Genomic DNA, 18,079 nt, shown 5'->3' on the forward strand with positions numbered 1-18,079 from the left:
AAGAATAGGGACTTTGATCGGTCGGTATTCTGGTAATAGGTGAATAACTTACATTTTTTCCTAGGAAGAATTTTTTTTAAAAAAACTGTATATATGGGTCAATAAGGTGGTATGTTTTAAATAAATAGTCTGTAGATTTGTTTAAACAGTCATCAAAAGACTGAGAACAATTTAAAAGTGTAATGTTAAAAAAGAATTGTTGCCTTTAAATGTTTAATGAGGTACAGCAAAGTGTGTTGACAGTCAAGACACATGGTGGCGCTAGAGAGAGCTTTGATAATGGCGCCAAACCAAGTTGTTTAAAAAGAGGCATTTCAGTGTATTGTGTGTATAGCATGATTAAGTGATATTTATCACGAAGCATTGCTGGTCTTTTTGTCAAATAAAGACTTTTTAAATATAATCTGGTGCTTTGGACGCAGTATTTGTTGGAGTGATTAGTGTGGAATGGGCAGTTTCCACGGTCTGCATAAGCACAGTTAAGTCACCAGCAGCTGTTCCAAGCTTTCAAGGAATAATAACCAAGTCAAGTACAGTACAGTATATCTTTGTTAACGTTTGAGAGATAGTACAAACTGTGTGAGTGACTACCAGGGAGCCAAACATCATAAGGAGTTGTGTAATAACATAGAAATCTAACTCTTATAAGACAAACTCCAGTTGGTTATCTCCATTTTATACTCTCATGTCATCCTTCAATAGTTCTGAGCGAAGCTTCTGCATCTAGTATGGTGCCCTGTTAAGGTGTATAGTAAGGAAATACGTGTCATACGACATTATCAACATTTTTAGCTGACATACAATCTTAGCCTATTTTAATGGCGCGTATATAGGTACCACAGCGAATAAACTTAACTATCTGTAACTAACTACCTTTGGTCTCAGATCAGATTAAAACAAGTAAACAACACGTGGGACACAACTATAATTAAGCTATTCGAATAAATAACTAATACATAAAGTGAACTATGCTCAAACAGAAATGTCTCAGGTCAATTTCTTAATAAATAGAAACAGCTTGACGAGCTCATTTAGCGGCTTGCTCTCCAAAGTCTATCCGACTCCAAGTCTTAAATGCAAAATGTCACCCACTTTCCAGGGAGAGTAAAACAGACTTATATACCACTGTGGCGAAGATTAATTGTCACGATTATGGAGTTGCGACAGGTCCCCATGTTCAAACCACTTTCGGTAATGCTTAGACGTAAGCCACAAAACTCGGAGTACTATCGTCCCAATCCTAACTTCTTCAGCATGGGATCTAATCTTTTCCTTTAACTTTAGCCGACTAGTCATCTTGAGGGCTTTTATCCGCTCTTCCTTATCTCCCTGCAGCGGTTGATGTAATGTCCTTTCTATGGTAGGCAAGGAATCCCTAGGTCTGACGCAGTCTGTCCAGATTGCGTCTTCGTCTGCTCTGGGAGTAGCCGATTGTAGAGGTAGTATAGGAGAGAGAGCCGTGTTCTCAGTCATCTGCATTGTGCTTTCGGGGGTAATTAGGAGAGCAACTCTTCTCTGATCCTAGTATTATTCTTGAGATCTCCTGCTCCATAGGTTTAAGTTCCCTTTGCTTAGGTAGAGCCTTGTCTGGGGTTCTCTGTATGCTTCCCTGTAGCTCAGAGCTATCCGCTTCCCTCCATGTCGCTAGTATACCCTCTTTGAGATTGAGGAAATGGTTCCATAGTAGACAATCCAATGTCTCTAACAACGTGAAATGTGAAGGCTTCATCATATAGTTATAAAGCGCTGTTCACTGATACCCGGATTACCAGGGGGGTTTAGTTAAAGGTTGGTCTCGTAGAAGGCCGCAGCTGCACACCTCTCCGTTCCAGCATCTGAGTCAAGGTTGGCTATAATAGTTATATCCAAATGATCAGTGTACATAGTAGAAGCGAAATAGCTAGTAATTAATCCTTGATGGTTCATTTTGTGAGGGATTTGCAGCAGTTTCATCAGCTCAGACTCTGAAATAAGCTGCCATCTTGGTTGCCGCACGAAAGCGTCCCCTAGAACACAACATTTTAAATAACTTTCCAATCTACTTTTATTATCACGTTTCCTTTGTTCTATTGGTATTCTTTGTTAAAGGAGCAACAAATCAATACAATGAGCTAGCTGAAAACATTGGGTGAGTCAATGACAAGAGGTGTATATATGTGCAGCCACAAATCAGTATTGCTGCTTCTAAGCCTGCCAAGGTGTACTTTTCAACAAAGAATGCAAAGAGAATGAAGCAAGTTAAATAATAGAAACAAAAAAGTAGTTTAAAACTCCATGCTCTATTTGAATAATGAAAGTTTTATTTTGACTTCACTGTCCCTTTAACCCCTTACAGACCAGGAATTTTAAACAGAAGTAGAGCCTTGCTTTTTTGGGGGGGTTTACTTGTCAAAACTATATATATATATATATATATATATATATATATATATATATATATATATATATATATATATATATATATATATATATATATTATTTTTGTAGTAGACAACCTAAGGTATTGATTTAGGCCCATTTTGGTATTATTCATGCCACTGTTTTGCTGCCAAATGCGATCATATAATTATTTTTTTTTTACTTTTTCACAAACTTTTGGGTTCTCACTGAAGTTATTTACATACTGCTTATGCAGTCATAACATAAATGGTTGTAAAAGCTTCTCTGGCTTCCCCTTTGTTCAGAAAGTGCAGACTTATAGGTAATAAGAAGGCCGCTAATTACAACTGCGCACCACACTTCTGAAATTTTCGTCAGTGAAGGGGTTAATCAGGTACCTCACTCGCAACAACCATTTTTGGTACTAGCAGACAGTCGGCCATTATGATGTTTTAGGGAAATTTTATTTTTGTATTCATTTTTTTAAATGTTCTACAATGTAGGATCCCTCTTAACCTCCCTGATCCCTCCCAGTGAGCTCTCTAACCCTCCCCCCTCTAACTAGTCTCCACCATCTTGGATAAAGTTTATATTTATTTATATCTTTTATTTTTTTAAATGTATTAATAAAAAATGATTTCCTTCCTAAGATAGGGAGAGTCCATGGCTTCATTCCTTACTGTTGGGATATACAACACCAGGCCACCAAGAGGAGGCAAAGACACCCTAGCCAAAGGCTTAAATATCCCTCGCACTTCCTCATTACCCCAGTCATTCTTTGCCTTTTGTCACATTAGGAGGGGACAAAGAAGTGTCAGACGATTCGGAGAGTCCTGAAAAAGGGTATCTGCCCTTTGAGATAGGACTGGAGTTTTAAGTAGTCATGTCAATCTCTAAGTTAGAGTATTGATGAAAGTTAGAGTCTGGAGATGCAGGGAAACTATCCAGACTACTGCTAACAGCTCCTAAGCAATCAGTATTGATGAATTTCACTGCCTGCTTTCTCTCACTCAAGTCCATGTCAGGAGTGCTACTATAAGACTGTCACACTTGAGAGGCTGTGTTCTGTTCCACAGCATGGATCCTGGAGGTAAGATTGTTTCAATTTTTACACATAAAACGCTATAACAGGTCCACAGAGTGGCTCCTTTATACCATGATAGGATCCAGGGTAAATAAGGGTTAATAAGGGGTTTATTGAACAGTTGGGGTTAATTATTTACATGCTGCTTTGTGTGATTTTTTTTCCTGGGCTGTATAGACTGTGTTTTTGGCTGGAACAAACAGGTTTCACTTTTAAATTTCACTTTCGTTTTTGAAAGTGTTGCACATCTCCTATTACTTGTTGTACTTGTAATAACAAGGAAAGTACTGTCTTGCACTCCATATGACCGGGTGTGGTCTATGTTCATTTCCTCCATTCTGGCTGAGACTTGAACCTGAGGAGAGCGTTTCCTCTGTTAACTGCCTGAGTCTAGGTGGTGAGTGCTCCAGCCATTGGGAGTATAAAAGTGCAGTTTTCTATAATAAAAACATTTTATTTGTGTCCTCCTGTGGGTATAACCTGTGCCTGTTAAGATGCCGAACATTATTAAGAACAAATGGGAAAGAATTGGTTCTTCCTTTTCCCCCTCGTCTACTTTTAAAAAGTTGTTCCCGGTCCCAGACTCTCAACTGGATTTGTGTGGCTCCATTCCTAATGTGGATGGTACTATCTCTACACTTGCTACGGTTGACAGGATCTTATCTCTTCTCCAGGAAGGGCTGGAGAAGGGCCTTTCTGCTAGTTCCCTGAGGGGACAGATTTCAGACCTGTCGGTTTTATTGTACAAGAGACTGGCTGAGCTTCCAGACGTGCAGTCCTTTGTTAAGGCTCTAATTAGGATCAGACCTGTGTTTAGATCTGGGGCTCCTCCTTGGAGCCTAAATCTTGTTCTTTGGGTTTTGCAACAGGTTCCGTTTGAGCCTAAACATTCCGTTGACATTAAATTGTTATCTTGGAAGGTTCTCTTATTATTGGCTATTGCCTCTGCGCACAGAGTTTCTGAGATCTCTGCTTTGCAAAGTGAGCCCCCTTATCTGATTTGTCATGCAGTCTTAAGAACTAAATTAGGTTTTCTTCCTAAGGTTGTGTCAGAGCGCAACATCAATCAGGAGATTGTGGTTCCTTCTTTGTGTCGTAATCCTTCTTCATCGAAGGAACGCTTACTTCACAATTTGGATGTGGTTTGCGCCTTGAAGTTCTATATTCAGGCTACTAAGGAGTTTAGACCATCTTCTTCTTTGTTTGTTGTCTATTCGGGGAAGCATAAGGGGCAGAAGGTCCTCCAACTTCCCTATCATTTTGGTTAAGGAGTGTCATCCGCTTAGCTTACGAGACAGCAGGACATCGTCCTCCTGAGAGGATAATGGCTCATTCTACTAGAGCAGTGGCTTTCTCTTGGGCCTTTAAGAACGAGGCCTCTATGGATCAGATTTGTTAGGCGGTTACAATCAAACTTGTAAAATTTTGAAAAAGTATGTAAGGAGGACCATCCTTACATCCTTTTTTTAAATTTTACAAGTTTGTTGTTTTTGCTTCGGCTGAAGCACCTTTCGGGAGAAAAGTTTTGCAGGCTGTGGTGCCCTCAGAATAGTGTCCGCCTCTTCCTTTTTGTTCCCTCCCGTTATTCAATCAGTGTTTTCTGTAACTTGGGTATAGTTTTCCCAACAGTAAAGAATGAAGCCGTGGACTCTTCCTATCTTGGTAAGGAAAACATAATTTATGCTTACCCAATAAATTCCTTTCTTTCCGGATAATGAAAGTGTCCACAGCTCTCCAATGCTTGAAAGTATCTTTATTTAGAACAAAGTAGCTTTCTTTCCGGATAGGGAGAGTCCACGGTCCTCGTCTGTTTTTTCTTGTCTATGGGCGGTCCCCTATTATTTATTTTATTCTTCTGGCACCATTTATACCCTAATGTTTCTCCTACTTTTCCTTGTTCCCTCGGTAGAATGACTGGGGTAATGGCAGAATGACTGGGGTAATGAGGAAGTGGGAGGGATATTTAAGCCTTTGCATGGGGTGTTTTTGCCTCCTCCTGGTGGCCAGGTGTTGTATTTCCCAACAGTAAGGAATTAAGCCAAGGACTGTCCCTATCCGGAAGGAAAGGAATTTATCTGGTAAACATAAATAAATACATTTTCTGTCATGTAGCAGCTCCCCTCCCCCCTCCAATCGATCATTATGTAGTGCTCCCCTCTCATTGTCCCCTTTTCCATAGTGTAGTAGATCCCTCCCCCTCCCTCCGTGTAAACATTTTTCTGTAGCGTAGTGGCCCGCCCCTCCTGCCCCCCCTCCCAAGATGCCCCGCCTCCCTCCTGACCCTCCCACACCACCAAAGGCACAGAGTGTCCTTGTTTGCATCTGTGATCTGTTTTACATGGTGTTAGCGCTCCCTTACCATATGATGACAGATGTCTTTTCCCTCTGGCAGCTGAGACTGCACCATAAGGGCGAAAGTTAGACGTAGCTACTACGTCAACAGGGTACACTAGCCAAAGTACTTTGTGACATAGTAGCTATGCCAATTAGGCTTAAGGGGTTAAAGAGATGAGGGATAATGAGGGTAGGTCAGTGAATCCTAAATATTTCATAGAAAGAAAACTAATTCATAAAATATGCTTTTACTTTTCAAAATAATCTTCCATTTAGTTTTGAGTGTACTGTGCCTTTAATTACTTCTTAGGATAGCCTTATGTTCTCTGTTTTTGTACAGTGAATCTAGAGATTTATAACCCTCTAAAGGGATATGAAATCCAACAAATTCAGACAGAGCATACAATTTTAAGAGTTTCCAGCTTACGTCATTTATTAAATGTTTTTCCTTGTCATGGTATTCTTTGTTAAATAGAATACTTAGATAGGCCGTGTGCACATGTCTGAAGAACTATATGGCAGCAATTTTTCAAGAATGGCAGCAATATTTTCATGTTTCAGGCAAAGCATACAATTTTAATTTACTTAAATTATCCAGTTTTCTTTGTTCTCATTTTATTCTTTTTGAATGAGGAGCAGTGCACTACTGGGAGCTAGCTGACTACATCGGGTGAGCCAATGACGAGGCATATGTGTGCAGCCACCAATCAGCAGCTAGCTCCCACTAGCGCATTGGTATTCCTGAGCCCTCCTAGGTGTGGTTTTCAACAAATGATGTAAGAGAACAAAACAAATTAGATTATTAGAAGTAAATTGGAAAGTTGTTTAAAATTACATGCTCTGTCTGATTTAATGAAAGTTTAATTTTAACTAAACTGTATCTTTAAGCATTGAGTTGCAAAAGCTTTCCATTATTTTACTATCACAGAGCTGCCCATATCATACATGTTTATAGCATGTTTATCTTATCTCCTCTGCTTTAGCAAATTAGATAATGATATATATAATTTGTGCACAAAAAATAATTAATATTAGCAAATTTTAGCTTAATATTGTCTTGAATTTTAGCCGGGCGTTCAGTAAAATAAGCTGGTGGTGTACCCATTAAATAGGTCCTGGGGAGAACACATATCTATTTCCTTACCAAGGCAGGGAGAGTCCACAACATCATTGATAACTGTTGGGAATATCAACACCTGGCCACCAGGAGGAGGCAAAGACACCCCAGCCAAATTCTAAAAATATCCCTTCTATTTCCCCCTTCCCCCCAGTCATTCTTTGCCTTTTGTCACTAGAGGAGGATGGCAGAGAAAGTGTTAGAAGAAAGAAGATATTCCTTTAATGGGTATTTTCCCTTCAAGAGAGGACTGGGGTATCGGAGTAACCATTTGAATCTCTCAGTGAGAGTAGCGGTGATTGTTAGATCCAGAATGTGTCAGGGAACGTTCTCTGTAAAAACATCTGGATTTTTGTGCGAACTACCCCTGGATAACCAGTGTTGACGAGCTACACTGCGTACACCTTTATCCAGTCAGGTCCCTGCCAGAAGAAAGAGATGTCTGTCACACCTTGAGACTCTGTGTGTGTGTGTGCTCTACAGCTGGGATCCTGAGGGTTAAGTCCCTTTATCATCATAGGGGGACATGTAAATTGAGTCACAGTGTGACAACCGTTCACCCTCTAAGGAACTGAGGAGTAGACCTCCGTAGTTCGGGTCAATAGTCAGAGCATTTGGGGACATGCGATGTTAAGCTCCTTAATGGTGCACTTGTGAGGGGGTTTTATATTGGCTCAGGACCTCATGGCAGATGGAAGCAGGATGGTTCTTTTTATTATTGCTGCACAGTTATTCTTTTTCTCTCGCTTAGACTGGTAGTGGGGGTTGGCTTAACTTGTGCACCACGTGACCAGCTTCATTTCCTCCTTGCTAGCAATCATGAAGCTTTTCGCTTGCCTCATAGAGCTCTGTCATGTTCTAAGATTGGGAAAATACACTACTTCTGCTTCCTCTAGACTGAGCTACTGGTTGGTGATGAGTAACCCAGCCTAGGGCGGGTATAGGTTCCTTATTTTTTTGTGAACTTAGTTTTTTTTCCATAACTGTGAGGGAAACATTACTTGCTATAGAGGACTCTGATGTTAACCCTTCTGAGGGTTCTTCTGCGATTACTATTTCAAATAATTGCCTTTATTGCAAGAAGACCATGGTTTGCCCTTCTGTCCAATTTGGCTCCATCTGCCTGGGGTCGTTTTAACTGCTAAAAAAGGGTATAGAAACATTATGCCTCCTGTTAAGTTAACCCCATCTGAGCCTTCCATCTCTCAGGACTCTGTTGTCCAGGAGATGCCTTTCCTCTCTCTTCAACACAGATTTAACCCTAACTCACAAGCAGTTCCCCGCGGTTCACCCTTACCTCCTGCTGGAGTTTTTTTTTCTCAGCAGATTTTTCCTCACAATTGCAATCTGCTGTTTCGGTGGCCCTAAGCGCCTTACCTATCTCTGGGAAGCGCAGGAAAAAGGTTAAGCATAGTCCTGCAGATTTGGGAGACTTCCCTTCTCTCCAGTCAGAGATGTCTAACCCGTTTAATTTCTCAGAGGATGAGCTAACCTCTGTCGCATCAGAAGGTGAACTCTCAGAAGCAGAGACTTCAGAAGTTAAGGCCCCTTCCTCTGAGGAATCAAATTTCAGATTTAAAATTGAACATATCCGTTTCCTTCTAAAGGAGATTTAGCTACTTTGGAGGTTTCAGAGACTAAGTTTACGGAGGAACCTCAGATTCCTAAACTAGATAGGGTCTACGAAGAAAAGAAGGCCCCTGAGACTTTTCCGGTCCCTGTCCGCATGGCGAGGATTATATCGAGTGAATGGGAGAGGATTGATAATCCTTTTTCTTCCTCTTCAACTTTTAAGAAATTATTCCCAGTTCCTGACTCCCATCTGGATCTGTGGAGCTCAATTCCTAATGTGGGCTGAGCTATTTCTACTCTCGCAAAGCATACTACCATCCCTTTGGAGGACAGCTCTTCTTTTAGTGATCCTATGGATAAAAAAAATGTTCCAACATATGGAATTTATTTTCCATCTGGCAGCTGCGGTGACCACTGTAGTGGGCGCAGCCACTTAATTGTGTGATCATTGTCAGAGTTAATTGAGGTTGAATCCTCTCTGGAGGAGATTCAGGACAGGATCAAGGCTCTAAGGATAGCCAATTCCTTTATCTGTGACGCTTATATGCAGATTGTTCGCTTGAATGCCAAAACTTTAGGGTTTGCGGTCCTAGCACGCAGGGCTCTCTGGTTGAAGTCTTGGTCAGCTGATATTGTTTCCAAATCTATGCTTCTTTCCTTACCTTTTTAAGGGGAAGGTTTTATTTGGCCCTAGACTGGATTCTATCATTTCCACTGTTACAGTGGGAAAGGGTTCTTTTTTTTCCCCACAGGATAAGAAAGCGAGACCCAAGGGTCGTCAGTCGGCTAATTTTTGTTCCTTTCGTATCTGACAAGATCCAAAGGACCCAGTCTGCCTCCAAGCCCGAGCAGTCCAAGGGAGCGTAGAAGCCTTCCCAGTCTTGGAACAAATCCAAACAGACCAAAAAGACCGCTGATAATAAGTCGGCATGAAGGGGCAGCCCCCAATCCATGATCAGATCAGGTAGGGAGCAGATTGGCTCTTTTCTCAGAGGTCTGGGCGCAGGATGTTCAAGATCCATGGGTGTTAGACGTTGTGTCCCAGGGATACAAGATAGGATTCAAATTTCTCCTCAGATTTATCCTCTCAAGACTGTTCTCAAGAGAAGAGAACAGCCTTCCTAGATTGCGTTCGGGATCTTTCCTCCTTAGGAGTAATCGTCCTCACAGAGGGGCCTAGGTTTTTACTCAAATTTCTTTGTGGTTCCCAAGAAAGAGCGAACTTTCCACCCTATTTTAGACTTGAAATGTTTAAACAAGTTTTTCTTAGTTTCTATCGTGAAGGAGGGAACCCTATCAGGTCCATTCTTCCCCTGATTCAGGAAGGACAGTTCTTAACCACGATAGACCTAAAGGACGCATACCTCCATGTTCTGATTCAGAGGGACAACTTCCAGTTCCTGAGATTTACTTTTCTGGACTAGCACTTCCATTTGGCTTAGCTACTGCTCCCAGAATATTTACAAAGGTTCTGGGAGCTCTTCTAGTTGTTGCCAGATCTCAGGGTATCGCCGTGGCTCCTTACCTGGATGATATCTTGGTTCAGGCTCCATCTTTTCCTTTGGCAAGAGATCATTCTGACTCACTACTGAGTCTCCTTCGGACTCATTGATGGAAGATAAATCTCGAAAAGAAAAAGAGAGAAATGATTGTGTTCCCAAGCACACAAAAGAATCCCATAGGGGCCGCTTCCTACTTACTCCAGAGTTTAAAGTTAAACAATACAAACAAATTGAAAATAAAGTCCATATAATCCAGAACAGGCAGCTCTCTGTCAAAGGATGGTCGAATCCTGGTACTTGATAATCTGCAGAAAGTTAAACAGAGGTGCCACAATGGCTTAGTGCCACCCAAACAGATGATATAAATGGAGAAAGTTGGAAAAATACTGACAAGTGTAATGCACCCAATGGTGCTACCATACATACACAGATAATGGGATTACCTTCTCAAGTGTTCCAGACCTGACATTACAGTCGATTGGTAACAGTGAGCTGGACTACTGCAAAACTCCAGCCCGTCTCAGTAGCACCATTGGGTGCATTACACTTGTGAGTATTTTTCCAACTTTCTCCATTTATATCCTCTGTTTGGGTGGTACTAGGCAATTGTGGCGTCTCTGTTTATCTTTCTGCAAATCTCAGAAAGAGTTCTCTGGTTCCCTCTACTAGGGTGTTTTTTTCTGGGTACTGTCATTGGCTTAGTTTCCATGAGGATCTTTCTGAAAGATCAGAGCTGTTCCAAGCTAGCTACGGCTTGCCTTTCCCTTCAATCCACCTCAAATCCTTCGGTGGCTCAGTGTATGAAAGTGATCGGTCTAATGGTTACTTCAATGGACATTATTCCATTTACTCGCTTCCATCTCAGACCTCTACAATTATGCATGCTGAGATAATGGAACGGAGATTACTTAAACCTGTCTCAACAGATTGTCCTAGACAGCCAGACGAGAGATTCTCTCTCTTGGTGGCTCTGTCAGGATCACCTGTCTGTAGGCACGTGCTTCTAGAGACCGTCCTGGGCGATTGTGACTACGGATGCCAGCTTTTCAGGGGGTCCCAGTATGGCTCAGGGGACATGGTCACGAGAAGAATCTTCTATTTCGATCAATATTCTAGAGCTCCGGGCGATTCTCAAAGCTCTAAGTGCATGGCCCCAGCTCAGTTCTGCCCAGTATATCAGATTTTAGTGGGACAATATAACTTTGGTCGCTTACATCAACCATCAGGGAGGAACAAGAAGTTCCTTAGCGATGAGAGAAGTGTCCCTAATCCTTCAATGGGCGGAAGTCCACAACTGCTGTCTCTCAGCGATCCAAATACCGGGGGTGGAGAACTGGGAAGGCGGCTTCCTCAGCAAACAATCCTTTCACCCGGGAGAATGGTCTCTCAATCCCGAGGTGTTTTCAGAAATAACCCTCACATGGGGACTTCCGGAGATAGATCTCATGGCCTCTCGTCTCAATGCCAAGCTACCCATGTACGGGTCGAGATCGAGGGATCCTCAGGCAGAGATAGTAGATGCGTTAGTGGTTCCATGGAGGTTCAGACTCGTATATCTTTTTCTTCCATTGGCTCTTCTACCTCGGGTAGTGTCTTGCATCAAACAGGAGCGGGCCAGAGTGATTCTAATAGCTCCTTCATGGCCTCGAAGGACCTGGTTTGCAGATCTAGTAAGGATGTCTTCCTTTCCTCCCTGGAGGTTACCTTATTGGAAGGACTTTCTAATGCAGGGCCCATTCCTACATCAGAATCTAGATTCTCTACGTTTGACTGTGTGGAACTTAGTCTTAGCCAAGAGAGGCTTCTCTGGTAGAGTCATAGATACTTTAATCCAGGCTCGGAAGCCAGTTAATAGGCGCATTAACCATAAGGTTTGGCGGACTTATCTTCATTGGTGTGAGGAACGTGGTGTCCCATGGCACAAGGTGAAGGTTTCTGTTCTTTTGTCCTTTCTCCAGGATGGTCTGGAGAAGGACTTATCCGCCAGTTCTCTGAAGGGTCAGATCTCAGCCCTATCAGTTTTGCTACATAGGAGATTAACAGATCTTCTGGATGTTCAGTCTTTTGTTAAAGCCCTGGTCAGAATCAGACCAGTGTTCAGACCTGTTGCTCCTTCTTGGAGCATCAACCTTGTTCTTCGTGTTTTGCAACAAGTTCCGTTTGAGCCCATGCATAATGTTGACCTCAAACTTTTGTCTTGGAAGGTTCTGTTTTTGTTGGCTATCACTTCAGCTCGCAAAGTCTCTGAGATTTCTTCATTACAATGTGATCCCCATACCTTGTGTTCCATGCTTATAAGGCTGTTTTACGTACTAAGTTAGGTTTTCTACCCAAGGTCAATCAAGAGATTGTGGTTCCTTCCTTTTTGTCCTTTTTGTGCTAAGCCTTCCTCATCTAAGGAACGTTTACTCCACAATTTGGATGTGGTTCGTGCCTTAAAATTCTACCTTCAAGCTACTAAGGATTTCAGACAATCCTCTTCCTTGTTCGTTCCCTATGCTGACAAGGGCCAGAAGGCCACTGCGACTTCTTTGTGGTTGAGGAGTATCATCCGCTTAGCTTATGAGATAGCGGGGCAACAGCCTCTTGAGAGAATTACGGCTCATTCCACTAGAGCAGTTGCTTCCTCCTGGACTTTTAAGAACGAAACCTCTATGGATCAGATTTGTAAGGCGGCTACCTGGTCCTCCTTATATACGTTTTCTAAATTCTATAAATTTGATGTTTTCGCTTCTGCGAAGCAGCTTTTGGGAGAAAGGTGTTACAGGCTGTGGTGCCCTCAGTTTAGGGTCTGCATTTTTCTTTTTGTCCCTCCTGTTTATTCATCAGTGTCCTCTGGAGCTTGGTTATTGGTTCCTAACAGTTATGAATGAAGTTGTGGACTCTCCCTGCCTTGGGAAAGAAAACAAAATTTATGCTTACCAGATAAATTCCTTTTCTTCCTGGCAGGGAGAGTCCATGGCCCCAAGCCCCTTTTATATTTTAGATGTGGCAGGGATATTTGTAGCCTTTGGCTGGGGTGTCTTTGCCTCCTCCTGGTGGCCAGGTGTCGATATTCTCAACAGTTATAAATGAAGTTGTGGACTCTCCCTGCCAGGAAGGAAAGGAATTTATCTGGTAAGCATAAATTTTGTTTTTTATCATGCATGATTGACAATTTTGTGACTTATTTCATTTTTTTTTTATGGTCCTTTTTAACTTTAAAACCCTGTATATGCAAAAACCTGCCCATGGCTCCTAAAATGTTTGCTTTGTATTATATTTGTGTTGTAACTAGCCTGAATGCATTCTAAGTTTGATTTCACCAGTCCATGGCTTACGGTATGCTTTAAAGCAGTGTTGCTCAACTCCAGTCCTCAGGACTGGCCAGAGTTTCATTATATCTTAACTAGAGCACAGGTGAAATAATCAGCTGATGGGTGAGAGCAGGTTAGTAACCATGGTTACTGATCAGCTGATTATTTCACCTGTGCTCTAGTTGAGAAATAATGAATATCTGGTCTGTTAAGGGTCCTGAGGACTGGAGTTGAGAAACACTGCTTTAAAGGGACACTTACAGTAAGTTAAAAATAAACTTTCATGATTCAGATAGAGCATGCAATTTTAAACAACTTTCCAGTTTACTTCTTTTAACAAAATTTGCAGTCTTTTTATATTTACACTTTTTGAGTAACCAGCTCCTACTGAGCATGTGCAAGAATTCCCAGAATATATCTATATGCATTTGTGATTGGCTGATGGCTGTCACATGATATAGGAGGAGTAGAAATAGACATAACTTTAAAAATTTGTCAGAAAAAAATAAACTACTCCATTTGACGTTTAGACTAAGTGCTATTAGATTGTCTTTATCATGCATTTGTTGATTATGCAAATCTACTATATTTGGGGGTCCTTTAAGTATCATGAGATGATTAAATCTATGTTAAACAATACAAGAGTCAGTATTACGTCTCCATGACACAGCTGATCTGTACAGACAGATTATGTATCTTTTTCAGTATAAAAGAGGTTGCTTAAAGAGATATGTTGCCCAAATACCTAATCCCTTAAAAGTGATGCAGCATATTGTTAAAAAAGGACTAGAAAATATCACGTGACCATCCCTGTTAAAAAGAAATATATATATTTTTTTAAAATTCTGTTTTATTGAGGACAAAAGACAATGTACAAATACAAATATATAATTACATCCAAGACAACATTTTCATGAGTACATAAGCACTTGTACACATAGATATAAATTGTTACAAAGTACAAAAATGTCATATATCAATCTCTCAAGTCCTTTTTCTAGTTTTTCAGCTATTCTCTATCAAGTTTGATTTAGCATTTACCTGCAATAACTTTCCCTTTCCCACCCCCCCTTAAACACATACTTAACCAACACTTAAACTTAGCACTAATGTGTAATCAATTCCAACATCCTAGAAGTTTGCTGTTTTAATGTTTTAATTTGTACTGGGAGAAGAGAGAGAGGAGAGAGGAAAAAAAAATAAAAAAAAAAATTATATTTATCCACACACACCAAAGGGTCCAAAAGAGCAGGGGAAGGGGGGAAGCAGGCAGGAACAGGGAAAATAAATATATTTTACCTCAGTTTCCTCAGTAGCCACGTCCTGTTGTAAAGGGACTTTTAAGCAACCAATTCAAGTCACATGGTCCAGTCATGTGACACCCAATTCCTTAGACTTGTCACACGATCATCCAGTTGTGGCTTAAATAACAGTGATTTATGCTCTCCTCTTACTGAGTATATTTGCTTGATGATTACCTAATTTGCCCATGTCTCCTCTTTAGTCTCACTTAGGGCCTGATATTCAAAACCTCACCGGCATGGGGAGAAATCACGCAAAATCTTTAGGATTTTTTTAGACCTTGTATTGTAATGTAAGAGTCTCTGTTTATCATAAAGTACACTACATAGCAACATAAACATGTCTCAATTTAAAAAAAATTTTTAAGGGCTTCGCCGTATCGACGAGAGTTCTTAGAATATCTCACCCGAGCGATGAGGTTTTTAATATCAGGCTCTTAGTATATTTGCTATAAGCTATGCTTTGCATGTGAGTGTTTGGTCTGAACTGTTACTTTACTGCCATATGCGGCGCTCTCTGAATATAAGCTGTCCTTTGCACATATCACTAAGTTAAAGGGATATGATGGCCAAATGTTAAATAACATGAAAGTGATGCAGTATATCTGTAAAAAGCTGACTAGAAAATATCACCTGAACATCTCTATGTAAAAAATGGAAGGTATTTTACCTAGTAGTTACATCCCATTGTAAAGGGACTTTAACCAGCCAATTGGGATGCTAGTCGCAGGGTTTACAAGAGAGCACGCGTCTGGCACGTGCAGGCACAGTCAATTTATTTCTCTCCAAATTTTAAGGAAGTTTACTATGAAATCTTGTGAGATTTCAGCGAAATTTCATGAGATAACAGTAAAGTAAAGTGTGAACTCAGCACTAATGAAGCTGATTGGCTGTTTTTTTTCCCACCATGCACATGACAGTAAAAATAGTAGTCCTGGATCACTAAGCACTTACTGTGGTGAGCTGAAGGGATTTTGAGGTAAAATATCTTCCTTTTTTTACTTAGAAATGTTCACGTGATATTTTCTGTTCTGCCTTTTACAGACATGCGAGTTAGCATATGGGTAAGGTGTCTCATTAAATGTGTTTTCTAATTGTATGAACAATAAGATATCCTTTAATGTCTGACAGTGATGATGACCTGGAACCTTATGACATGAGTGCGGACACAGAAATGAAAAAGAGTAAAACACCAAAATATATCCGCGATTGTATAGAAGGTGAGATGGTAAAACATCGTAAGTCACTGAGTTTTCCATTGTACGCTGCAAGCGAGAGAGTCTGTTCCTGTACCATACTATTTACACACAGTTTGCACGCGGCCCCTGTAAGCCAATAAGAGATTCTGTATGTCTGTTAATTTGGGGTAGGGTAGGAAGTATAACTGCTGCTCCAAGTTGGAATGTTGTCCATCATTTTTTTAATGTAACACGAAACCAAAAACATTCTTTCAAGATAGAGTGTACAATAAAAAAAATTTCAGTTAATTTCTGTTATCAAATTTACTTCCTTCTGTTGGTATCCTTTGTTAAAAAAAAGCAGGTTGGTAGGCTCAGGAGTGTGCAATTGTTTGTAGAACTCTATGGCTGCAAGAATACTTTTAACTAAGTTATACATTTGCAAGAACACTAGATAGCAGATGTTTTTGCTGCCAAGTATTGCTGCAGACACGTGTACTTACCTAGCTATTCTTTTCTAAAGATAATACCATGAGAACAAAGGAAATCTGATAATAGCTGTCAATTGTATGCTCTATCCATGGGCATCTGCAGAAATCTTTATATATATTTTTTCTTAATTAATAATCTTTTATTGAGGTTTTGAGGAAAATACATCACATAAAGAAGGTCATGCAGCAAGTATGACAATAAATTAATTGAATTATACAAAACTGATAGAAATAGGAAAAGCTGTGAGTAACAAAACGTAGACTTCTGAAAGCTCCTTTTTTGGAGAAAACTATCATATGAAAATGACCACTTTGCTGGCCTCTTTTGGACCACTTAGTTACATAAAATGACGCTCGTATGGTAGTCAGATCTGTGGCCATGTAGCAGTGTAATTAAATATGGTATATTTATAACAACTTCTAATTGGTGATATCAAATGCAGATATTAAGAGACAAAAGATAACAAGCTGACTTGTGAAGTCTAACAAGAATAATACCTTAGAGTTACAGGAATAAAAGTGACAAACAAAATGCGTCTCAGCATAACTGATTTTAAATGTCTAGATCAGAAAGATAAAGATAATCAGCCACTGTATATAATATATTAGAGCCTCTATATAGGACCATTATAAGGAGGAATGTAAACAAATTTGGATTATCAGAAAGGAGGTGGAAACTAATTGCAGACAAATTTTCTCCTAGGAACTATATTAAGAGTAGTTTGTTATAACAAAATGGGAGTAAAACTCAAGATATCTACGGTAGAGCGGTAAGTGCTGGCAGAAATTCTGCTCAATTTAAATTATGGTTACATGAATTAGCAAGAGTATATAACATGCTGTCCGAGCCACAGACAGCACATTTATACCGTAAAGCGTAGTAGTGTAACAGGACAGTTAGATGGGTAATGTCTAACAAATAACAAACATAAGATCTAGGAGGTATAAGAAATGTGTACAATATATGACAGTGTAGCATTATGAACATAACTTGGTTTAGGGAGGACTGTAAAGATATCTCACAACTAGTTTTAAAAAATATGTTTTTATAAATTAAAGTTTTTATTGAGGAAAAATAGTAAAGGTACGGTACATTAAAGATTTGCATACATATCAGGTCTTAGAACCATACATGCAGAAGAGTAGAAGGTTCCTGAAGGATCAGGTCGACTTGTCAGACTATTGTCCATCCATAGGCTGAGGCTTCTAATGTATGTTCCAGATCCGGATAGTTGATGGCTAGTAAAATGTCCATATCTTTAAATGTACATATGAATATAACATCCTCATATTTTCTTATATAGCATTACTAAGTAAAAATCAAACAATAAAACATTATTAATATAAATTAAAGGCCACAAATGGCCTTATAGCTCTCCAGACAACTCCATCTGAGAAGTAGCGAGTGTAGATCAACATAACGTGGAAGTCATAATATGTCTTGTTGTGTTGAGATGAGAAGAGAAGCGTTTACTTGAGTATTGTGGTCTGTCGTTGTTATCCTACTAGTGGTTTACTTAAGTGGTAATTTTCCCCATTTTGCATCGCAACATCTAGGGAAGTAGGTAAAGGACTAGGAAAACAGTATGTGAGGGGGGGTTAGGCAGGCTTCATTTAGGTTAGTGGGTCAAGAGGGACTACTCTGATACAGGTTTGCAATAGATTAGTGAGGGAGGGAGCGTTGGAGAGATTCACATGGCTCCCAGATCAGGCAGTACATGGATATTTGGTTATTGGTTCTAAAGATTCCTTCCTCCATTGATTTGAGGTAGTTTATTTTGTCCACTACTTCTTGCCATTTTGGGGGGTTTCTTTTTTCCAGTTA

The 18,079-nt window shown here is 40.2% G+C and overlaps 1 protein-coding gene across 1 annotated transcript in view; it reads left to right on the forward strand.

Moving 5' to 3' along the window:
- The window catches only part of TELO2 (telomere maintenance 2), a 172,000-nt gene that overhangs the window by 66,513 nt on the left and 87,408 nt on the right, over positions 1 to 18,079 (forward strand). The window contains exon 11 of the mRNA XM_053694239.1: positions 15,717 to 15,805. Coding sequence (XP_053550214.1) covers positions 15,717 to 15,805 — 89 coding nt within the window. The remainder of the gene's footprint in view (positions 1 to 15,716; positions 15,806 to 18,079) is intronic.

The sequence above is a fragment of the Bombina bombina genome, chromosome 11 (genome assembly GCF_027579735.1).
Source record: "Bombina bombina isolate aBomBom1 chromosome 11, aBomBom1.pri, whole genome shotgun sequence".
Taxonomy (NCBI): domain Eukaryota; kingdom Metazoa; phylum Chordata; class Amphibia; order Anura; family Bombinatoridae; genus Bombina; species Bombina bombina.